We start from the raw sequence: 25,542 nt of genomic DNA, 5'->3' as shown, positions 1-25,542 counted from the left end.
TTCAACATTTCAAAGTTTATTTAAAGTTTATTTAATTTTTCATACAGTATCAAGTTTCCAACAGTCCCACAGCATAAGATGCAGCATGCAGAGAAAAGGAAAAAAAAAAAAAAAAAAAAGGTTCTCAAACTCAAAATCTTTTCAGATATCCCCACACAAACTAAAAGAACCCAAGTCCCTCAGAAGAAAAAGTAGCACTTACAAACTAAAGCGCGGTCTGAACTATACAGAGAACAGAGAGCCAGAACTGCATTTAACAAATACTTATATACAAAAGAAAAGAAAACAAAACCAAAAAAAAAAAAAAAAAACCAGCAAATTTTTTTTCCCCTTTAAGCTGAGTACAGTGTGTGGCAGTTTGAGACAGGATCAGATATGCAACTTTTACTGGAATCGAAGCATCTCGCTGACCCGGGTAAAATACAAAAAGTTACATGTAGTTCAGTTCATTTGGATTACCTCTCATAATATGTGTACATTTACCAAAGTTTGGCAACATCCATATTGTATACCATTAAATTCTTAAATATATTAACATCACCATCCATGTGTAAACAAGAGGATTATTTTCAAAAAATTGATCTACATGCACAACAAAAAAAATATACTTCCATGTCATGCAAGCACAGGGAGGCCCAAGCCGTGCAGAGCTTTGGGATGGGGGACGATAGAGCACTCCAGCTTCACATCTCTGACTGAAAACTCCTGCTCAAACCAGCAGTCGGCCTCCGAAAGCAAAACTACATAGATTAGAAAAAAGAAAGAAAGAAAAAAAAAAAAAGCTATCCCGGTGCCGTTAATATAATAGAAGGAAGCATTTTTTTTTTCCCCCTTTTAAAACTTGAAATTTGGTTGGTTTGTGTTCGTCTTTCCTCCCTGTTTGTGTTGTTGGGTGGGAGGGGAGAAAATGAGGTGATTGTGGCAGAAATAAAAGAAGTGGGAGAAGAAGCCAACTTTTGAAATGTACATGTTCCAAAAAAAAAAAAAAAAAAATCTAAGTAAAACTACAATATACAGTCAACCCCATGTGCACAACTGATCATGCCAACGTGTTAAGATTTGAAGTGTTGAAGAAAAGTGTGACCCGTACTGAGACTGTCAGAGGGGCTCGTGTTGCCTTCGCTCCTCGCCGTTAAATAAGATGAGCACACATTGACCACCTAATATACACATATTGGTTTGCTTTTTAATAATAATAAAAAAACCAAAACAAAACGCTGCCTGCAGATAAGTCTCTTAAATTGCTATATCTTTTGCAACAAACTGTAGAATTTTCACCATTAATCACTCGCTTTTAGTTCTTAGCCAAGTCGGTCCAGCCTCCGTCCCGTCGGTTAAAGAAAAAGTCTTGAGCTTCTAAGTCGGCGTGAGCGCAGAGCTGTTCTTTGCGTTGGAGATTGTCTCACGGATGCACTGTTAAATGCAAAATGCGTCTCCAAAGAGTAAACCACATATCAGTTTGCAGCCACAGATTCATTTTTTTTTTTTCTTCATTTGGGTGTTTTTTTTTTTTTTTTTTTTGGAAAGACATTTTCTTGGCATTATTTAATCTATCCTATAATTTCATGACAGGAAACGAGGATAATCTCCGACAATATAAACACATTCTTACGTATAAATAAATCTAGCGGTCGCGTTAAAAAAAAAAAAAAAGAAAAACATGAGTTGCGTTTGCTTTACGAGTTGACTGGAAGCGTTACTGGTCTGTCCAAACTGTGTGTGTATTCGTGTGCGTGTGTGTGTGAGCTTAAGAAGAAGGAAAAGAAAGAAAAGAAAAGAAAACATGACGTTTGTCTTGCATCTAATGTGACTCGCAGTTGGAAGTGTCACAGGCCGGTTTGTGCGCTGATGATAGGTAATAACTTGAACTGGTTTCTGGATATGTTCTGGTTGGCACTTCATACCCTACTTTCTAGTCGTACTGCAAGTCAAGTGTTAACACACTACACACACACACACACACACACACACTCCCCCCCCTCACGAGACAACCATAGATATACTTGTATTTTTTCTTCTTTATAAAAGACAAGAACAAAAAATAAATATCAAAAATAACAATTGACAAAAAAAGAAAAGAAAAAGAAAGGATGAAATATGAACAAGCCAACCAGCCTCTTCAACGCGCCCCTTTACTCCCTCCTTCCTCCCCCCTCATCCAAAACCGGAGATGCCCTTGCAAATGACAAATCGATGTCCTTCAGTCTCTTAAAGTGCTACGACCGGGTTATTGAGAGGATTTACAATAACACTTCGAAGTTGGCTTCACGAGGCCTGTGGTTTTTCAAAGAAAATGTGGCTTCACAGAGAAAGAAAGAAGTAAAGAAAAAGAGAGAGAGAGAGAGAGAGAGAGAGAGAGAATACTTCCATTGAGTTACACAGAGAGCGTTTTTGCTGGACGTCTTGAGCAGATCTTCAGAGATGGTGGAGAAAAGCGAGTGTTGAGGACAAAGGTGGGCGGGGGAGGGGGGAGGGGGGGGGGGTTCAGCAGGCGGAGCGTGCTCACACGTCCACCACCATCTTTTTGTGTATATCGAGACCACCGACCACCTGGAGGAAGGAGGAGAGAGGAGGAGAAGGAGTCAGAAAGTCATTCATCCGTGGCGGTCTGTGGGTCGTGAACACTGCAGTCGAGCTGGGGGGTCGTTTCACAAACACTCAAACCCGCCTACTGCGGGACTCAGACCAAAGAGAGGACGCAGCGTGAACCATCTGCAGGAGGGTTTTCAGTTCAGACCACCACTTCAATCCCTCGTGGTTTCATTGCAGGATGCAAAGTCTTGAGCCTCAAACTGCCAACTCAAACGCGGATCACATGACTGACTGCGGTGACCCCCCCCGGAGGGGAGCTGAAACTGAGATACTCATGTATCCACATGAAATGTAAAGATCAAAGTGGTGAAAATGTTGTAGAAGGAAGCTGCAGCGGTGGTTGTCGTCTGGTTTCTCAACTGGGACATGAGCAAAGTCAAAATAACAAGATGGGATGTACTGAAGCAGCAGCTTCCTGGTTGCTCCAGATGAGCTTCATCTATTCATGTTCTATCCTGCTTCAAGCAATTTAGGGTCACGGGGACACTGGCACCGATCTCAGCAGACCTATTCACTCAGTTTAGTCACAAATTAACCTCACGTGCCTTTTTACTGTGGTAGGAAACTGGAGCACGCACGCGCGCGCGCGCACGCGCACACGCACACACACACACACACACACACACACACACACACACACACACACACACACACACACACACACACACACACACACACACACACACACACACACACACACACACACACACACACACACAAGGAAAACCTGTACAGACAGACAGTGTTGCTTTAAGTCACGCTGCCTCATTCGCTTCACACTAGCTTAAAATGTACGCAACACAAAACACGGGATATCAAAAAGTCCTGATTGAATCAAGAGTTCCGCTAAATTCATACAATCAGGGAAAACCTGGCCTTGATTTTTTTCCTCTCATAGAACCCAACATTTGCTTCCCAAGTCCTCTGGTTACATTAGTGCAGCAAATAACACACTTTTATAGAATCTGTTCAACAAACAGTTGTTTTCGGTTTGTGACTTTTGCTTCTGCTTGGGAATCAAACGTGAAGCAAAGGTTTCTCTTTGATCTCTACGCAATACCGGTCGTAGTAGTGAGCGGTTTCAAATAGCAGCACGTTTCCACCTGTGCCCGTGGGAAAAACACAGGTGGCAGCGATTGGCAGCGGGTCGGCTGAAGGCCCGGGCGGACAGCCAGGCCACACTCGCCCTCACGGGCACAGCTAACTGCAAACCTCACAAGAGTTTTGCGTGGGACTTTTCTTTAATATTATGTGAATGAAAAAGTTACGTCGCTGGCAACCGCGGAAACGGCCGCGTCAGTCAAACGCCCCAGCGCCCTCGTCCTCGCCTGACTCGGTTACATCACTATCTCACAGACCCCGACGACGAACCAACACGTACTACTGTTAATCCTGGGAAGAGTGGAACTCTGGCAGCAGCCGGTAGGAACACTCCCGTCGTCGTACTACAATCAACCTGCTGACAAAAATCTAATTTTTACGGGTCTATTTTTACACGCTCTTTACTTGTTTCCACCACCAAAATTCTGTCGCGCCGTCGGTTCTTTGAACTTTGGGGAGTTGGGCGCTTTGTTAAAGTCAGGATACCCTGAATATGCTCCCGTCAGGATGGAGAGCCATTTAGGTTCAAGGCTCCAGAGACGGGGAGCTGTCACATGTGGTTCTTCTATCTGTCAGTCAGGAAATGACTTGCATGATACTGAATAACTTTTGAACCTTTTGAACAAATATATAATAAAATAACACATGTACCGATGTACATTTAGGTTTTAGTCTTTATATATGACAGGACATGAGGTCAGGAGAGGAGCAGCTTCCCTCCCCTCACCTAAACCTTCTCACTTACAAAAAAGACAACTTTTTGTTGTCAAAAGTGTTCATCCACATTTAAGAATAAATTCTGTCCGATTCATTTATGTTGGTTTTTTTGGTTTATCTTCATGGTCTCATTACTAGTTACACATTCAAGTGACACTACGCATTCAGAAACAATGTCGAATAGATGATTTTGCTTCGTAGGTTTTCCATACATTTTGACTGAAATGGTCAAGATCCTCTTGACGCTTGCAGGAAGTGCTCGCCAAGCTACGCTCGCAGCCCATATTTCAACAGGAAGCATGAAACTGAAACCCAATGCTGTCGGTGTAATGCAAAAAACCCGCTTGCGTTTCCAGAGTTTTCTGCCCCTTTGACATTTGCCAACAGGCTGCATCAGCAGAAATGTCACCGCCCCGAAATACCCCGGGCGAGAGCGACGAGGGGGGGGGGGGGGGCTTTGACTTACTGCACAGAACTCTTCGAAGGATATCCTGCCGTCTCCGTCCTTGTCTGCATTGATAATGGTCTTGTCCACGATCTGCTGCAGCTGTGTGTCCTTCAGGTTGTTGCCTACCATCATCTTCAGCACTTGGAAGAGCTCGCCGTTGGAGATGTAGCCATCCTTGTCCATGTCGTAGATCCTGAAAGCAACTGTGTGGAGGGAGGGAGGGAGGAGTGACGGGAGGCCAAAGCAGACGTGAGCGCCAGTTAGCGGCAGCAAACGTTACATTCATTAGCTGCCAAAACCTCGGAACACCCTTCAGTCATGCTTGGAAACGGACTAATTATTAGTCTACTAGTCCTCGAAAAGAGTTTTTTTGTTGCAGCGGTTGGGTAAAGAAAGACAAACAAAGTATAGAAACAGCACTTCCGTCCCCCCACGGAAAAAGTAAGCAGATGGACTTGGGAGGGGAAAAGACGTTGGACCAGTGGCGTGACGTCTGTCCACATGTGGTTTTAATGAAGGAGCAGCATTACTTACACCGAAGCTTCTGTTCCTTGTCTCCCTTGACACTGAACTGTGAGACTCCCTCGATAAACTCTGACAAAAGAGAGAAAGAACCAGTGATGAACCACAGTCTCCATCAGTAATATTGAACTTATTTCAGACGTCATTTTTCCCTCACGAAAAAGTACCTTTATATTTAATCTAGCAATGTCATTTTCTTTTTTTTTTGTTGTTTTTTTAAAGACGGTCAGAAGTTAACATTTGATCAGTTCTGTAAACTGCAAAGTTCCTGGATGTTGAGACCAGAAAGTCTTGAACCACATACAGTTTCTGGAATCTGCTGGTGATGTACTTCATTCAGGAAGTACATTTTCCTCACCAGTTAACTGTATTTAAAAAAAAAACATCCGAAGCTGCAGAGGATGAAGAAAAAAAAAAAAAAGTACATCAGGCCTGCAGCACATGCAGGAAAGGTGTTCATGTTTTTCCTGATCCTGCACTTTGTTCAGAAACCGTGACGTTTCCTTGGTGCAGATGAACATTAAAAAAAAAGAGAAGCATATTCGCTTCTCGCAGTTCTTAAGAGATGTGGGGATTTGTGATGGTTTGATTCTCTTATAGATGCAATTCCTGTTTGTTATGAAGGGGTGGAGTTTATGAGAACATTCAACTGGAATTCAACCAGGTAATTCTTTGTGAATCCTTTTTTAAATTGTATCTGCAGCATGTATTGAGGTTGGTACGAGGCCGGATTTAAGATCATGAGTATTAATTCCAACAAACCCTTTATTCAGCCAGTTAAAATGTCATGACATAGATCACAGTATTCTGCAGATTACGTATAAAGCTCATTTTACACATCAATGTTCAAAATGGTTTATGAAAACCTTCGTTGTGTATTGAATTGTTGTGCAGCAGAACAATAAATAAAAAATAAATGGCTGAATTGTCAGTAGTTTTGAAGGATTATTTTGTATCGGTCTTATATGACATAACAGTCGGCTTGTGCCAATACCCACACTAACAGAAGTGCAGTATCTTCAAAGTGAAGTGTAGAGTGGCGGTGGTTCCCCGCACAGGAAGGTGTTTTACTGCATACCTTTAAAGTCCACCTCTCCGTTCCCGTCCGTGTCGAATATGTCAATAACCCTTTGCACCAGTGGGTTCTGTTGCAGCTCCGGCAGAGACATGAACTCCTCCACGCTGAGTGAGCCAGAGTTATCTAGGTCGAGTTTCTTAAACCTCTTCCCTAGCCTCTTAATCTCATCAGCATCGACTGGACAGAGAGAGAAAGAAAAGAGAGGGGGAGAAGATCCGGGTGAGACATTGACATTGTAGACATTTAGACTGTGATGTTTGGAATTCTCTCCCCGTGGGACAAAATGGTGACGCTTCACACTGCAGTGTGCAGGTGTTGGGATGCAGCCCGACAATTTGCACGGCGCTTTAATGGCCTCTGAAGCTAAACCCAGAGTAGCTCTATGACATGGTTGTAAAAGGGCATGAAGGGGGGGAGGGGGGGTATTGAAGTGAAAAGTCACAATGAGAAATGCACATTGCAAAACAGTGCAGCAGTCACCTGCTGCAACAATATCCCAAGAGTGCTTAAAAAAAAAAAAAAAACATCCCACACATTAGGTCAAGGGGTATTTATGCACAAAATATAAATATCCTTGCAAACACCTGGATGAACTGCAGTCGTAAATTTGAGTATCCAACTCTGGCAACTGGGTCAAGGGCATCGTTTCCGGTCGGCAGCAGGACTGAGCTCACTGCTCCAACACACAGTACATTTTGTTCTCTTCTTCAAAAAGGAACGGAAATAGATCCAACTTTCCAAAAAGCCCCAATTGCTTGAACGCAGTATTAAATAAATAAATAAATAAACGCCAGTGGCGTTCTGACAATGCCGCTATGGACCAAAACAAGAAACGGACGACAGCTGCAGGGAAAGTGACGCGACGGGAGAATAAACGCAATACAAGAGCACGAATGCAATGTAAACAAACTTACAGCCTTTGTTGTCTACTGATGCTTTTTTATTAGACGGTCTTGGAAGCCTTCGTTCCCCTGCCATCAGAAATTGCTCCACCTCTCTGGCGGGTGTACTGAACAATAGCAAGGAGTAATCCAGAAGCAATAACAAAGCCAGTTGTTAATGACTATATAAGCTCATTCACCTACGGTCACATGATCATACCGGCCAACCGCAAACTACTACTTCACCTGCTTTAATCTAGAGTCCTAGATGATATGAGACATCTATTAATATCCACAAACAGCTAGAAGAAGGCGAGGCCGTCAGATTTATGAGGCTAAAAACGTCTCAAGTCAGATCAGGTTTATTGACCTCTATAGGAGCAACCGGTTTGGCTGCAAGATAAGACCGAGACGCTGACCTAGAAATAAAACTAAAATAGTAACACAACTGAATCATTGTACCCTCATATCAGATTAGATTCACAATCATGCCACCACTTCAGTGCGGTGGTATTTCACCGGCAGAGATTCAAACTCACGATTATTTTAATAATCGATTAATCGATGAATCGGTTAAAAAAACCAACAAAACATTTCAAATTGTAGGACCAGTTGATACTGAACAAACCAAACACTAAATATGTGATGATTATTTAAAACCACATATACAAGATGTAAGAACTAATACAAGATGTATACAATATAAATACATATATACACCTGTATACAAGATGTATACAAGATAATTATTAAATAAGATTTACTGCACTTCAGGGACCAGATACAGTCCAGCTTCATCTTGAGTGGACCAGACTGGTGAAACATTGCTATAACAACCTTTAAATTTACACTTCAAAGTTTTTCTTTGTTGTGGTCACATGTATTGTCTACATTTTTACCAAATCAAACAGTTAGTACTGAAAATGATTACAATTTTAACATAAAGTTATTTTTAATGAAACATTCTGGTGCAAAATACAATGAGATGTAACCTCCCCCCAAAAAATAAACATGTATGAATCCTCTAGAACCTCCTTGCTTGGAGGGACCAGATTGGCGCCTCGAGGTTGTGTGAAGAGATCCTCCGTCTCCCCGTCATAACATCACCATTTAAAAACAAGTCAAGATAACCACGTGGCTCAAAACTCAGAAAGTGAAACATAAAGTACTTTGGGAAAGGTGGAGAACGCCGGGCAGCAAAAGTGGAGATGTTTTTTAACTTTCACTCAGAAAACCTTTGACAAAGCTCCAAAGGTGAAGTAAACGGCTCCGCAACATGGCGAGTGGCGCATAAATCGCGCGACACAACGAAACGATAATGAAATTAAGTTGCCAACGCTTTTAATAATCGAATTGTATCGATTCGTTGCTGCAGCCCTAATTCAAACAACCTATTGTAGAATGTTTTATAGAGCTAATTCAATGTGTCATAAACCGCCAACTCAGGTGAAGTTGTTCTGGATATTTGTAAAAAATTTTTACAAGCAGCGTTGGGTATAACACAATAAAAAGTCATGCGTCGACGTCATACTCTAGTGACTGATTATAACTATAAAGTATGTTATGTGTTTTTTGTTGTACATATAAACTCTTGTGGAGCTGCTGTCTCTCTATAAGAAAGCCACCATAAGCCAATCTTTCCCTCGGTTTCTGTGTATTCATTAATCCGTAACTAACTGGGACAGTCTCTACATTGCTGTCTGGAGGTCCTAGTTCAACGTTAACATTAGCTTATATTCTCAGTACGAGTCATGCATTAGCAGCGTGAAAAAAAAGAAGAGTTGGCTTCCCTTTAAGAGAGCTGCATGCTGCTGTTCTCACATTGGTTGTTTATCTCAGCGGTCTTGTAGTTTCTTCTAAAACATTGAGAACACCCAGATTAAAGAACAACTTCCAGCAACTATCGCATTTAACTTAATGAGGAAACAGTTATTAGGACGGACTCACAGAGTGCTGCTAACTCGGGTAATGTGTCACAGCAACTATACAACTTAACTCTGAATACTGACATATTGGGACAATGAGCCTCATCTTTGCAACTAGTTATTTTGTTACTTTCTTTAAAAGTAGCTTGAGAGTGAGAATGAAAATTAAATACAAAATTCCATATAACTTAAACCATTTATATAATCGAAACACTATATATCATATTTAAAAACAGATAGGGAGGGAGGGAGGGAGGGAGAGAGGGAGAGAGGGAGGGAGAGAGGGAGAGAGGGAGAGAGAGAGAGAGAGAGAGAATACAGAGATGTGGGTTGTGTTTTGGGTTGCATTGCTCGAACATGCTGTGCTACATCAGCTGAATGACTAATCAGGGAGCGAGTGTGGTGGAGGACGAGAGGAGGGATGAGAGTGTGAAAAAGACAGATTGAGGAGGATAAAAAGTTAGTATGGACACAAGCATGGTGACAGACAAGTGAGGTCATGGAAGTTAACGGGGATACAGCCTGTCGTAGAACCGAGTGCTTTCTGCCCGACGTATTGGATGAAAGAGGCATTCTGGGACATAGCTACTGTATACATGTCATACTTACTCACAGAAAAACACAAGTGGTGCAAAAAAATCATTAAATGGAATTAATTGCACAAAAACAATATTTTGTAAATAAATATTTGCCATATTCTGTACACACACACACACACACACACATATATATATATATATACACACACACACATAACACTATATATATATATATTATATAACTAGACAGACAATAACACAATCGTGCAGGTCTCATTAAAAGATGCCGGTCATCTTTTATGCAGGATGGTTAAAAAACGTAGTTGGTGAAAACATTAATGTCCAGATATCACCATCCAATATTGCTGTTGCTGAATGCTAACAGTGTGACGCAAGGTGTATGATAACAAGCTAAGAAAGTATCTATTCACAATACAATAAAGATAAGAGCTTATAATCCTACATCAGTTGTAAAGTGACAGAACAAGCTAAACCTGGCTAGTGCACCTTTGTGCCCAATCTAATAAACACAAGCATGCTGCAGTGAATATTATGCTAAATTATGCTACTGACTAACCCAGAATATGGTGATGGGGGAATAAAAAAACAAACAAAACAAAAAACAGAAAAGCAGTGAGTGTTACACTGCAGATCTGATTAATTCAAGTGTGTTCTACCTTCAGGCTGAAATGATTGTGTCCCTAAATGTGAGCCGATGTTAGATTAGTTCACATCTTTCTAATTGTGTCACCAGAAACCATCAAAATGTAACGTGACTAAGAAAGTGGCTGCATTAGTGCCGATTATTGGTTGTTAATCAAAAATAAATATAAAGGAAATCTGGAAAAATGCAGATTTAGACTTTTAATTGTCAATCGTCTTGTGAAATTGTAAACCAATTGAGCAACGGCGAAATTTCGAAAACCATTTGTATGTCGTTATCTGAGCCTCCCACCACAACGTCTATGGTGCAACTTCAGTGAGTCATGCTGTGTTTTACCAATCGTACGGCGTCAGAAGGTTTGGGTTTTTCCTGATTGTATAACGCCACATAAATCTCCATCATTACCATCAGATGCTGGTAAACTGTCTTTGTGCTGTAAAAGCACTTTGTGAATTGAATCTGTGATATAAAAGCCACTTTGGCCCGTGGAATAATGGCCATTGTACCCGGTGCATCAGTGGCAAACAGAGCACTTCAGAATCAAATCAATATTTGTTAGTCAGTATCTCATTTCCATGATATTTCCATGATATTTGCACACATAAAGCCAATCTGTTTTTAATGAGAGGTTGTTGGTTTTTTTATGTCCCGGGCGAGATAAATGGAGCAGTGAGGATGTTCAAATTTCTTTTTTAATGCGATATATACCACAGGGTGTCCGTGTCCACTCGGTGTGAGTTATCAGAGCTGAGCACATGGCCGCCCTGTGATACACTTCCTTATCAGCAGCCTCCTGTTTCCTGTTCACAGCAGATGATACCAGCTTGGCTCAGAACGCGTTCGCTTGTTGAAGAAGTATCGATGCCGCAGATAATCACTATCCTGGGATTACTATGGTAAATCACAACTGGCCTATCAGACAGCCAGAAAGGAAGACTTTTTAGGTTTCGAGTGTGGATAAAAAAAACAACAACTTGTGATTTGAGAGTCAGCCTCTGCTTGACACATTTCCTGTAGCTATTACACAGCCTACGTACAATGTTTATTAGGACCTACCTTCTGTGGTACATCAGAGTAAATGCAGAACAAAACTCATATCTCTAATGGCTTCGGAGAAATGTATGTTTCTTTTTCTTCGTAGCAGACTTTTAGCTACATTTCTCTCAAGTCTGGAAACTGCCCTTGGATATTGTCAATAACACCATTACCATATAATAATGATTTTAAAATAATAACAGCTCTCCCATATTAAAAGATGAGATCTGCTGCTAATGTTCTAGTATCTTTGGATGCTTAATAGCAAAATAACGTGGGATGATTCTGTTAATAATAATAATTTAAAAAAAACTTCACCATTTAAAACATTCAAACACTAATTGCTACATTTAGTTATTTTGAGAAAAAAGCAGCTTGTGAGGATTTACTGTGTTTCTCCTGCGTTGTGTGGTTAAATAGAAATAATGTTGTAAAGTAATTTCTCCATCGACTGTCAAGTTCAACAGTTTTCATTAACTCTGTGAAGCCTTTAGCTTCAAAAACATTAAGTGGCAGCACATCTTGAGAGCTCAACGTGGAGATTTTCTCAGTCCAGAGAGGATCAAGGTGTTTATGGGTAAACAATGTGAAATTTGCCCATGTGTAGCGAACAGAAAAAGCGGCAGTCAACGTCACTCCATGCTGGTTTAGATCCAAATGCTGTTGTTGGATGTAGTAGTTGATTGCTCCAGTGGAGTGATGTTATGCAATTATGTTCCCTGACTAGATGGTAGCTTGTTTTCATTTTCTCGATGAAAGTACCGCCAATCCACGCTAAATCTGACGTCTCTCGTTTTCAAACTGCCGTGTACTTGAGCAGTGGCACAGGGAGGGGGACTGCTGTCTGACAGCTGCATGACAGTTAAATTGCCTTTTACATGAAAAAAGCACTACTTTGCTTGACCAAGTATCATTTCTGAGTGAGGAAGCGGGAAATTGAATCGATCTGCACACTAATCGCACAAACCACAGGTTGATCGTTCCCAGAAGCATACCTGCCTGGTTTTTTTTTAGACAATCAATTAGATTATAAACAAGAAGAGACAGGAGAAAAAGTTGTTTGTCTTTCTGGATTTCAATGTCAAATCAGACTGATAGGATCACAAAAAGCCCTTATATCATGGTTCCTGGTGCACAGCAAATGTTTCCTGTTGGTTTGTCGTCAGCTCCCTCACTCTCACTGAAACAAGAGCATGTTGGTGTATCCTGCCAGTTTTCCTGACCCTTCCGTGTTTAAAACGCAGCCCAGCAGAAGCAGCTCCTGTTCACCATTAACTTCCTTCTACAGTGACACAATATGTTCATCCGGATAAGCTGGAGATGAAAAACTACGACAACATTTAACAGCACAATACAAACTTTTTGCTGCACCTGCTTAGCGGAGGACATCTAAACGCCGAGTCCAGAAGCTGTTTTGGAGTCAGAAGCTGCCAAGTGAGTAGGTACATGCATTATTCATGCCAGCAGAGACAACTTACTTCTGCCAGCCAGAGGCCTCATCTCAGTCTGAAACCAACGACGCCCATGTCTGGCAGCATCACAGACACGCATGGCTCACAGCTGAGCCCAATAAAACTCACCGTTTACATTTATTACTGCAGTTGGGTTTTAAAAAAAAAAGGGGGAAAAAAGTGTCTAATCAGGCATTTAAACCATGATGGAGATTCCTGAATCACATCATTGCTGGAGGTTTAGTGTTGGAAGAACAAATGGGCTTGTCTCATTTAGGTATTCTTATCTCAAGCTCTTATGCAAACTCCTTCCAACGAGTGCAGCAAATTCCTCGATCGTTAGATTTACAAGTGCCGACTGAGCAGCCAAAATCTCAGAATGTGGTGCAGTGGGGTGTGCCGACAAGCGTCCAACAAATAAGTTACGAACAAGCCGTGGTTTGCTTTCAAGAACGACAACCGAGCCCCTGAAAACCCTGGAACAAGCTGTTGGTGTATTCAGAGGACAGCTGTGTTCCTGAAACGAACACGCTTGAAGGAAGAAGTGCGGCTTGATACGACAGCCAAGGAGGAAAAGATTTGAGATGTTCTTTTTTTTTGTTGTTTTTTTTTCCCCTGCTGCAACAACACCTGTACACACAATCACAGGGAAGACAGAACATCACTGTTGCAGAACGACACGACTCAGATAGCATGAGACATTGAATATTGCACCATTCCTGCCCGGGGTTGGCACGTCTTCCTTGTTTCTCCGAAAAAGAAAAAGAAAAAAAAAAAGAAATAAAGATTTTGTTGAGAAATGATATGTTAAATTCCAGCACAGGTGAGATACAACCTGCACACGAGGACCTGTTCCTGCTGATCACTTCCTCCGTGACTTCTGCTTACAGAGGAGGAGGAGGAGCCGGGCGTGTTTTTAACCTTAGCAGCAGGCTACAACCTGCGTGTTCGTGTTTCTGGCAGCAGACGCAGCTGTGATGAAGTGGGCGATGTTGCAAAATGACATAGCTCTGTCCTATGCTCCGCACAGAATATAGATAAAATTATTACAGGGACGCACATTTCAACTGATGGTAGAGTAAATAGGCTGCTTAATACTTGTATTTTGTGAGGTAGATTGTTTTTCTAGGAATGAACTGAACACAGCAAAGAAAACAAATGTCATTTCACGATGCCCTTTAATCTCAGTCTTGTAGTTCACTGACATTTTGCGGAATTTCCACCACAATCTGTTCTTCGGTGTTTTTATAAACAAAGGTTATGTGCGCATTATAATGACGTCTTGGTAAACTACTGGTACCATACTACCATTCACGATAAGAGAGTTTTTACGCAATTTCTGTATAACAGATAGTATAGAACACACAAATGTTTTTCAATACATTCCTTTTGGACACACAGACACAGACAATGAAATGTTTACCATTTGCTTGATGGTTTGCCAGACGGGATCGTCCTGCAGGCCAGCACACGGGCCTTATGTTTGACAACCCTGCTCTACAGGGTGCCACTGTGACGCCCATGTGGACGAAGCAGGAAAAACGTTATCATTTATGCCTTTGCTTTCTTTCATGTAATGTACACTGAATACCCTAATGCACAAAATGTGATAAACCGGAATACTCCTCCATCTTCCTGCTTTATCTTGTTTGTTGCAAAACAATTACGTCAAGGTATGTATTTTTCTTCAATCTGAAGTAAAACTACATAATCATTCTTTTATTTGGAAATGGTGATTTTCTGACAGGTCTGCATAGTCACAGAGGCTCCTCACACTGCTATGCTAATGAACAGCTCAGAGGGAGACCCAATGTAACTGTGAGATGATTATGATAATCTCATACAACACACAGACACACACACTTTCATAAGTGCTGTATGCACTCTTAACTGTGTTACTAGGCAACTGGAACCCGTTAGCCCCACTAAGTAGCACACGTACACACAAACACACGCACACACAGACGCAAAGAAGAAGGGAAAAACATTTAAACAATTGTTCATCAGGTGTATGCATGAAAAGGCATACATATGTAGATATCAGCCCTCGAGTGTGCACCAGAGCCTCACACTCACAAATAAGCAGCAAATAACAATGAAGAAGAAAAAAAAAGCGACTGCAACGTTCAGCCAAATGGCTCTCCTTCTGGTCTATGCTACACTGCTTGTCTTTTGCAGGGCTTCCTGTGCCGTTTTTGCTGCCTTTATGCACGCATGTGTATCAGTGAAATAGATCAAATTCTTGTACGGTTGAAGGAACAATGCAGCAGTTCACTTCTGAGCTGAACAAAAGCTACAGCGTCAGTTTCTTTAGATCAGATGAGAGCATATTCAATCAACGTAGCAACGACAACCAGACCTTTTTTTTTCTCTTCAAATCTGTGCTTTTTGAACATCTCTGATCAAACCCCAGATATTCTGCTTAACCCTGTAACGAGAGAACGGCGAGCTTGCGCAAGCTAACCATCGAACAGCAACGCAGCTGTGTGAATAGAAAATCTGTCTAAGTGCAACTGGCTTGTCTACCCCATTTTTGTTTAATTATAAAACACAATGTTCCCAAAATGTCATTAATGAATGTGTCCTCTTAAGCAAGCTCAGCCCTCAAACAGTTCACCCCGCACATTAATGGAGGCATGTGACTCCATTAACACAGCGAACCTGAACTGAGACAAGCAGCGCGGGGAGGGGGGGGGGGGGGGGGGGGGGGGGGGGGGGGGGCAAAAATTGAGCTGGCATGTTACTGAAAATCGCAGCCCACAGGACACTGCTGTATATAGCTCTCCCAGCACACGAGATAAGGCGTGAGGGTGGGTAAACATGAGAAGGTTACATGCACAGGCTCAGTAATTACACGAGTTTGACACACGACACTGTGTCAATTAGCATAATGGGGTTGCACCGAGCCAATGAGACGGTAGTATCGAGGGAACATAGTGGAAGACAACCGTCTGCTCTAGATGGACACACAAAATAGACGATCATGTAATTAATCACTGAACAACAAAAACAACACATCACAAATCAGATTACGACAAATTCTCTTGTCATGCTCAGTTGTGAATAATTCACGTCTTCTGTTGCTCAGGAGGAGATTTCTAAAGTCGAAGAAGAAGAAAAAAAGCTGGTGAGGTCATAAACATCATCTCAGCTTGGGCATGAACACAAATATTTACCAGATGGTCTGCATGACAAACAAGTCAGGGATCTTGAGAGACTGGGGCCGTCTACAAGTCAGGCAGGCTAGTAAACATGAATGAAGCCCCGTTTACACTACAACGATGACGAGAGCATCTGCAAAACTTTCTTCCATTTTTGGGAGGTCCATTAACCAGTGTGCGGATGCACTGTATCCGTGAAGTTTTTAACAGGATACCTGCTGCAAGTACTTAAAGAGATACTTACTGTGTTGTATATAATACTATCTTTATACGGACACTGACACTACAATACTCTAATTTGTGTATTCAACCTTATTCTGTGCGATTTCACGTCATATGAATGACAATAAAGCCGTCACCAATTGTAGCTTTTAGCATATATTATAGTGCTCAATAGTCAAACCAGTAATTTAATGTAGATTTCAACATCAAGTTTACCTTCTTCATGGCTTTTATTTCATTTTAGAAGTTTGTGGGTTGACTATGGGCTGGCCCGCTATGTGGTGTTTGCATGGGTTTTCTCCAGGTACCGGAGAAAACCCATAGTGGAATGCATGCAAGGTTAATTGATGCAGTGAGCGTGTAAGTGTGTTTGGCCTGTGATGGGCCTGTGATGGACTGGTGACCTGTCCCGGGTATACCCGGCTTTCACCCTTCGTTAGCTATCCAGCTGGCCAACGGAATTAAGCAGTACAGAGGTGAATGAACTCAAAATACCTAAGACACATATACAAGTTTGATACTTTCGTATCATTTTTGTTTTTTGCAAGCAGGGTTGCCAGGTCTGAATGTCAAATCTAGCTCAACAGCAGATACATTCAAAAGTATCAGATATGTAGAAAACCATACACAGTGCTTTTAAAGTCCAGCAATGTTTCCAGCACTGCAAAGTGTATTCAGATTCAGATTCATTTTTTTATTTATATAAATATTTAATATTACAATATTATAAAAAAATAAGATCACCAATCATATGTGGCAGCAGTAACATGCATTTCCCCCCAATAGCTCTTTCAACTAGCTTCACAATACATACTGTAAATTACTATAGGTGTCTCACAACTCAGACAAATCATATTTAGCTGTTCAATATGATGTTAAACAACTCTCTTTTTTATATTACTGTAGAAAATCTAACTGTCATATCAAGCTGGCTCAGTCTTGTGTTGCTTAGCGTGATGGTAAGAGGACGCCTAACATTTGAGCGTGCGCTACAGAGGGGAGCTCCAGTACTCTGTGCATTAGGCTGATTGCACCGGGAGCTCTGATAATGTACAGCTCGCCTGCATGAACCAAAGTGAGGATGAAGCGGGGCAGCACGTCGATGCCATATATTTATAGATGTGCCGTCATCAGAAAACCCCCAACTCACCCCACCAACTGAGGCCCTGGCTCCCGCCCTCAGGGAAACCCCTAGCAACAAGGAACTCCAACGAGCTGCCCGGCGTTTATTTTGGGCGTCTGCAGACAGACCTGCAAAGGGCTCGGGCTCGCTGCTGCGTTTCTCTGAGAGCGTGACGCGTTGAGATGGTTATGTGTGTGTGTGTGTGCGCGCGCGTGCACTTTAACATGTGATGCAGAACAATGTGCAGTGTCAATTATGCACACTACAAGTAGGCCATATAATTTAGCTTGATCCAAGCTTGCTTAACCATTTTATAAGGAGATCTGAGTGAAAATCTTCAAACTGACTTTACAAACTTCAAAAAGCCATAGTGGCTGATGGCAGGCGCAGGAGAGTGGACATTACATTTTGCTGGTCCATGTCTCATTGAGAGACGCAAGGTGCAGAGGGATGAATTTCTCCAACTGGTAGGCTAGAGCTAATTTCTTCACAGCCAGTGCCTGCCTGTCCAAGCACTTGATGATAGGAACAGCTGCTCCGTCGTCGAGGGCGAGAGAGTGAGGGGGAGAGAGAGAGAGAGAGAGAGAGAGAGAGAGAGAGAGAGAGAGAGAGAATGAGGGAGAAAAGCTAAGAAAGAAACTAAAGTAGGTGAGAAGCAAAGGTTTTATTGCAACTAGCACAGCTGCAACAATATAAATTATTTCTCCAAATGAAAATAATCGTGAGTCTAGTAGGTGGAAAAAAGTCCCTCAGTTACGCACTTCGTCTAACACTTTCTCTGAGTTCGTCTGCTATTGTATTAGTATGAAGAATATCCAAGTAGGTCTTTTAAACATTATGTTATCAAGTATTTTTAAAGGATGTTTTTTTTTTCTTGTTGATCTCACCTAAAATAAACCAGGAGAAGCAGGACAGAGGACAAATAAACTTGAGGGAGCAGTTGCTAAAAGGAGAAAGTCAAACTGACAGAAATGGAGAGAAGCTGTAAATATACCAGACTGAAGGCAGCGATCCTTGATGGGTTCAGTTCAGGGTCGCGCATCATCCAAATCTATCTCCCCCGATGTGGTGGCATAATCCAGGGGAATGAATGCCAGGAAGGCCTGGCAGGCCAAGGTCCTGTCCCTCCATGATGTTACAGAAGTACAATCTCGGTATGAACGGACCACAGAGCGTCCGCAGCTGCCCCGACAAGATGTGTCACAATATATGCGAGTTACTACTTGAACTGATAACCGGTCTGTGACAGAAGGACATTTTACCATCCCCACGACTCCAATATTTCAACTCAAAGCAACTATCACTCTGGCCCTGATGTCAAAATAATTATCCATGTGTGAACGAGGAGGTCAATCTTAGCCGCGGCCAGCTCCCTGAGGTACACCTACACTACAACGGGACACGTCTCGGCCTCGGTGCTCATTAGGCCGACGCAGCAGCGAACCGTTTTTAGCCCGCTTCTTAGCAACCTCCCAGTGTGTAAAAGACTATTCGCACCAGAGAAAGCTGATGAGAAATCTGCATCCCTGAGGACTTTTCAACAACACGAGGCTCAGATATTGTGTTGATGTATCATCAGGTAGGGAAGGTGAGGGAGGCCAACAAAGAAGAAATGTGAGTCATATCCTCAGCTCTCCTCCTCCTCCTCCTCTCGAGTTCAGGAGCTCAAAACATGTCTACTCGGCAGACATCTTGTAAACTCTACTTAAATAAATCACAAAATGGAGAATAAATTAACCAAAGATCACATATCAGAAAAAAAAAAATGCAAAGTACACTGTTGGGGGTGGAAAATAGACCTGTAACCCAAATAAAGTATTCCTATTCAGGGAAGATATAAGGTAACATTAAAGTGGCAGTATTTATAACTGAAGTTTAAAATCAATAATTATATTAACATGAGTCAGTCTGAGGCAGCTCTCAGGATCGGCAGTCAATACATTGCCTTACACAACCAGGGTTCAGACAAAATCCCAAAATATGATGAAATAAACTGAAAAGAAATGTGAAAAAATGTACGCATTTTCAGTAAAAAGGAAATCTGTAGAACTAGATTAGGCAAAATATACTTACAATGTGAGCACATCTCCAGGGGGTAACTGGCTTCATTTCCCTGCAGGAAAGAAGAGACGCAAATATTTAGACAAGGAACAAGTTATACGTGTGTAGTTTCACCAGAAACCACTAACCACTTCAGTGCATTGATAAACCACAGTGAATATAAATAGCCTTGAGTACAGGTGAGATTTACTTTCATTTAACACTTATTTGACCAGGAAGTCCCTTAAATTACCATCAATGCTGTGACTTGTCTAAACAAATAAAACCAGGAATCAAAGAGAAAACACTAAACTGAAAAGGCATTTCATCAATGTCAAAACTTGGAGAAACTAGTAACAACTTTCAGTGTGTACGAGTGATGAGATGCATTACTGTGCCTTCATGCACAAAGTCAATATCCATTACTTTTCTCAGCTGAGGTGATGAACGGCAACGTGATTTATTGAGCTCTGATGTTGCAGAAACATTCAACAGTCTTCAAGCATGACTCAGGGTTTAGATCTTTTGAGAAGATTCACACGTCTTTCAATGTGAAACGTCTTCAATGTCAGTAAACTGAATGGGAATTCTTGGGATAGTTAACATACTAGCATGTCTTTCATGCGGGGCAGAGGCCTGATAAGGGCCTCTGGTCTTTATTCCATCCTAAATGGTTGTACAATTCAGTCAGAAAAAAAGATGCTTTTAAATTTGGGGGATTTAAGTGAGCATTCATCAATGTACTACAAGAGGTATATGTATATATTTCACATATTCTACTAGAATCAAACACAGTAGATGCAACACAACAGGGTATACAGTTTATATAGTCCGCAGATACTTTAGCTGAAAAATAAAGAAGAAAGAAGGATAAGCTAATTTCAAGTGACAAGTGTTTTCGTCATGCATCACATACTGCATCAAACATTTCAGCTCAACATAAAGGCTCTTTAAATAAAAGGGCCATCATGAGACACTATATGACGTGCGTTTGTGTGTGCGTGTGCGTGTGTGTGTGTGTGTGTGGGATTGGCTCATGTTCAGCAGTCACATCCGCATCCCATCCCATCCAACACTGCAGTGTCCACTGAGCCCAAGTCTGATTGTTGGCAGAGCGAGACTGAACGCTTGCATGTAAACCAGTGAGAAGCCTCCGTTTCAGAGAGGAGGGGGTGATGAGGTGAGCTTCCTATAGCCAAGACGGAAAGAGAGTAGGAGGCGAGAGAGAGAGAGAGAGAGATGCCTTGGGCGAGGAAACAACTGAAACTATCCTACAGCACCATCAAGGAATACAAAAAATGTGGAGAAGATGTAAGTGCTACGATTGGACTTGACAGGCGCACTGTGGCTCAGTTCCAGACGTGACCTAGTGGTCAGGAAGTTACACCGTTCAGGTCAGTCAGGCCACTGGTGGCTCACAGCGAACATGTTGTGCAGCCTTTGCCAGCCAATTGCACACAATGTATTCAATTATTGGATGAAAGTCTCAGGTGGAGGAACAGAAAATGGAAATTCAACTGAATAGAACATTTTCATTGCATCAACAATTTCAAAGTACTTTATACCATAAATCAAATTCTTGGACGCGTTCAACCATCATTGGAAAGTGCTGTCATGTATCATGCTCAGCCTCCATTGGGAGCATTTTGGGTTTCAGTGTCTCGCTCAAGGACAATTCCACACATGAAAAGGACAAGGTGGAAAAGCCTCAGTCAAGGCATATAACTTTCACCGTGGTTAACCCATCGATATGAAATGAGATCACTCCATAGTTATTGTATTCTTAAACGCATTTTGAAAATATACAATGAATTACGATTTGATTTGGAAATATAGCGTTGGTTTTTATTTAACAAGAAGCTATCATTTCTATATTTTCATGTTGTTGAAGTGCTACAAAGATTCAAGTGTCTCAAGTTGAATTTGTTCTTGGTGGTCCAGCTACCAACCACAAGAGCAATGAAAGCCAAAGAAGATGGAACATTGACGATGCTTATGATAGTCTACTGGGGTGTTCCATTTAGCAGGGATCCCACAACAAGTCATTGAAACTTGCACCAGTGGTTTGGCTTGTTTTTTTATGGTTGATGCCCTTTCCTGCTGCAACTGGGATTTGAAAGTTTGAAGATACTGACAAAGAGATGTTCTCTGACACTGGACAGGAGGCCTGACATCCTACTACAGAGTCACATTGTTCTGTTGTCAATCTTCTATCAAAGATTTACATAAAAAAAAAAAAATGACTGTAGAAATAAATTATAAAAAAATACAGAGTACTGAACAAGGAAAAGCCAAAGGTGTTGAATAAAAAACCTCTAAAACTGCAAAAGCTATTGCCTGTTGACAAATGATCCTCTTACATTTTGACCAAATGGGATACAAAGAGCGTCCGTTACATCATCTACTGACTTACCATTGTGCTGCTGTGTAAATGCACAGCAGACTTAACTCACCAGAAGTTGTGGTATTTTAAGAGCAGCGAGGAGAAAGAGGTGACATAGGATTAGCTGGGAGAGCGCCTTAGCATTTGACACCCTATCAGGAAAGCGGACCCAGCCACTGGTGTAGCAATCACAAGTCGACATATAACATGGTTTTTCTCTCTGGGACAAGATGACAGGGGCTGGCCACAGCTCGTTTAAGGGATTGGATTCCATCGGAGTGCAACATGTAGCACATGACTCCGCCATTACAGGGGTTGGGTGTCCCATTGTGGCACAGCAATAGTAACAATCTGATACGTTATTGATTCCCGGAGGGAAAAGTCCTTTTGTTCCCACCCTTTACACAGAACAGCGCAGCTTACTGAAAATAAACAAGCATGCCACACATACAACCATTTCCAAACATTCCAGGATAAAAGCCATGGGATGTTTTTAGGTAATAAAAAAAACAAAACAAAACAAAACATGCGACTTCCCTTGTTGTGAACTCAAGCAAAGAAAGATGCATCGTTACTTTTTAGTTTGTGGCCTTTACTTGCTATAAAGACTAAGGTTCACCTAATTTCAAAGGACTTTGGTCAATACAACAGACAACTGCTGATATATTAGTGCAGGGGTGTGCAGCAGCATGAGGGAAGGGAGTACCTGATCAAGATGAATCTGAATAACTAGCTGGTGCAACCTGAAAAGAGTTCTTCTTCCATCGAACAAGTCACCTCAAATTCTCTCCGCTGCAGTAAGCTATGGTGACGAGCTGAACACGTCCAACATCATAGCATCAGACGTAGGCATTTCCACAAGAAACAAATAGCATCAGAAATTAAAAATTGATGAGTCACTATGCACTCTGAAAAAAGAGGTTAGCAAATATCCTTCGAGTGATTAATGACTAAAATAAAGCCATCACAACTTTGGCAGAAAAAGAACCAACAGATTCCTACAGAACAGGTTTATGCACAAGACGTGCATGGCTTCAGAATCATATCAATCACACATGCACACACACACACAAGGAAAATGCTACCGTTTCATTCCCAATGTACCAAAGGTGATTAACAGATCTTTATGCAATTAGTCAACTTTGGAAGCCCTGGAGGCATTCGCTAATGTTTTGATTTTTTTTCTGCAAAAACAAATTAAATTCTTAACAGGACCTAAAGGAAGTCATGTTGTGTGTACATACTCTTTAACGGCAACCTGGACATTTACGCTCAGCTAAGTGCTAGCTGTAGGGTCTCTGGAGGTAAATAGATTTACAGCAAAGCAGATTTGTTTTGAGGATTACAGGTTTACTAACTAAAGCCAGCCTTAAGTCACTTCTCTAGCCAACAAGGGTCAGGAGTAACTTTTGTCATAGCTTGTCTAATGACCCACTCCATGGAGATATTGTTTTGGTTGTTGTGATTGTAGTTCCAGAGTGTGACAGAGCATGGCAGATGGCTTATAAAAGTACAGAATAAAAGGGACATGCATGAAGTGAACAAAAAAAAAAAAAGCACACAGTATGTACAGAGAGCAACAGAGACAGAAAGAGAAAGACTCATGTTGGCTCATCAATAATGCATGCTTTATTCAGAATCAATTAGGCCTTAGCACACAAAACACATTTTGCATAATGAAGAGTCTGGCATGGGAGCTAGTTCAGTAGCAACACGAGGGCCGACCCAAAAACCCAGCTAATTATAGACCTGTGGAACCCAGTCATAACATTAAAAGACCAGAGAGTACAGTACAGTACTGGGGGCAGCAGACTGGGGAGGGCTTCTCTGAAGCTTTGGTAGAACATCACAATGAATCTTCATGTCATGAAAATACAAGTCAAACAAATTATGGCCTATTTCAATGGGCTAATTTGCAACAGCAAACCTTTGTGTAAATGCACAGAAGAGAAATCAGTCACCCCATTGCATGTTAAGAATTTACCAAGACTTTTAAGACGTAAATCTTTCACAGCTGTCACAAGCATAAAATCTGTATTTAACATCTGTATGACACACTAAGTGCAGTTTGAGGATTTTGTGCTTCAGCCAAGCCAGTATGCAGTGACAAATGCTAATTGATAAAGCCAACTTTTGACAAAAATCCTGCCTGGCAAAACCCGACCCACATTTTTTCTCTAAATTTGACTTGTGGCCCTCAACGTATTTCACACAATATGGACATTTAAACTGCAGTGCCCTCACAGCACACTCAGGGTAATATCGACCATGCTGGCATCGAGGAGTGACAAGCATAAATCCTAAAAAAAAAATCATACACACTGCAGTGTCTGCACTCAGCAAATTAGCGTAGCATGGTGAATGCAAGAGACTTATATCATTCATTCTTTGAATCTAAAAAGGGACGTCTGAGATGTTATGAATGACATTACAATTGAACAAAAACGTACTGGATTGATCCTCATTCCCTACCTTGAATTCATCATGATGGACATGCATCTGTACAGGTCTTCCCAGCTAGCATGTGAGCATTTAGGTCTTATGTAGTAACCATTCAGATACACTGGACTTTCTGATACAGAGGTACGTTATTACTCTGTATACATGAAGTAACTGCAAGCTTATATTGGACGACGCGTTGAACTTTTCAATCCAATTACAAATCAAGATATTTCAGGCTTTGGGAAATGCCTCAAACATTTCTGAGATTTCAAGAGAAAAATCATCATTAAAATGAGATATAGGACAACGAAATAACGGCTAGTTATTGTATGTCTGTGTCTTCATTTACGTCATTGTAAAATTGAGCAGTTTGGTTAAATAAAGATATGGAAAATGATGCTGCCCTCTGGCAACATGTTGGAACTTGTGAGGGATAAAATGACTGTTCAACACAACCCAGAAGACCCTCACAAAAGCAACTAACTCCGGCATGTGTGCACATAGGGAACCAATTAAAACAGCATTCCAGTTAAGCACATCTGTGTGTTTCGCTTGGCATGTTTGAGATCGTTTTCCACACAATGCAATTTACTGACGCATTGTTTCTGAGGTGAAAAAGAGTTGTGTGCATGTGTGTGCGTGTATGAGTGTATTTGTTGTGTGTTCTCTCCCTCCTGGGCCTGCTCGGTTAGTTCAAGGATCACACGACTTCCCCTCCTCCACACAGGCGCGTCCCTCAGTATCAAGCTCACCATATAGCTGGACTTTATGATAAACATACTTAGAGCTCTGGAGTCACAGCGGAGCTGGGCTACACTTTCAGACGAGCCTTTAAATAGATTCCACGCCTCCATTTTTCATCTCAACTTTGTGCAGCAGGCAAAACCAAGGCCAATAGCTAGCGTATTCCACAATATCAATAAAATAATAATTAAAAAAATAACAATAATAAAACAACACTACAGCTCCACTCAGAGTGAAGAACTGCTTCATGGTTGTAGTCATCTTTCTTCCTGCTCAGGTGCTCTGTTATTCTTCTATTCCTCAAAAAAAAAAAAAAAAAAAGTACCTTTCATCTATTTTATTAATCTTGTTTTGTAATATTGCCTGAGTAGGTGGGTTTGTGTCTTCTTTATGGATATGTGTGTGTGTGAGTGTTGAGGATCTGCACCAGATTTAAGAGTCAAGTGCAAATATGAAAATAATTACCAAAATCTC

General features: G+C 41.4%; 1 protein-coding gene across 1 annotated transcript in view; it reads right to left on the bottom strand.

Annotated features, from left to right (window-relative positions):
• Positions 1-5: 5 nt before the first annotated feature.
• The window catches only part of LOC308138148 (calcineurin subunit B type 1), a 30,915-nt gene continuing 5,378 nt past the window's right edge, over positions 6-25,542 (bottom strand). The window contains exons 2-6 of the mRNA XM_080507135.1: positions 19,533-19,572; positions 6,459-6,635; positions 5,393-5,452; positions 4,877-5,061; positions 6-2,550 (exon numbers count right to left, since the gene is read on the bottom strand). Of these exons, the coding sequence (XP_080363261.1) occupies positions 2,503-2,550; positions 4,877-5,061; positions 5,393-5,452; positions 6,459-6,635; positions 19,533-19,572 (510 nt within the window). The 3' untranslated portion in view covers positions 6-2,502. The remainder of the gene's footprint in view (positions 2,551-4,876; positions 5,062-5,392; positions 5,453-6,458; positions 6,636-19,532; positions 19,573-25,542) is intronic.

The sequence above is a fragment of the Blennius ocellaris genome (genome assembly GCF_963422515.1).
Source record: "Blennius ocellaris genome assembly, chromosome: 13".
Classification (NCBI taxonomy): domain Eukaryota; kingdom Metazoa; phylum Chordata; class Actinopteri; order Blenniiformes; family Blenniidae; genus Blennius; species Blennius ocellaris.
The sequence above is the reverse complement of the archived record's forward strand: the minus strand, read 5'-3'. Positions and strand labels throughout refer to the sequence as shown.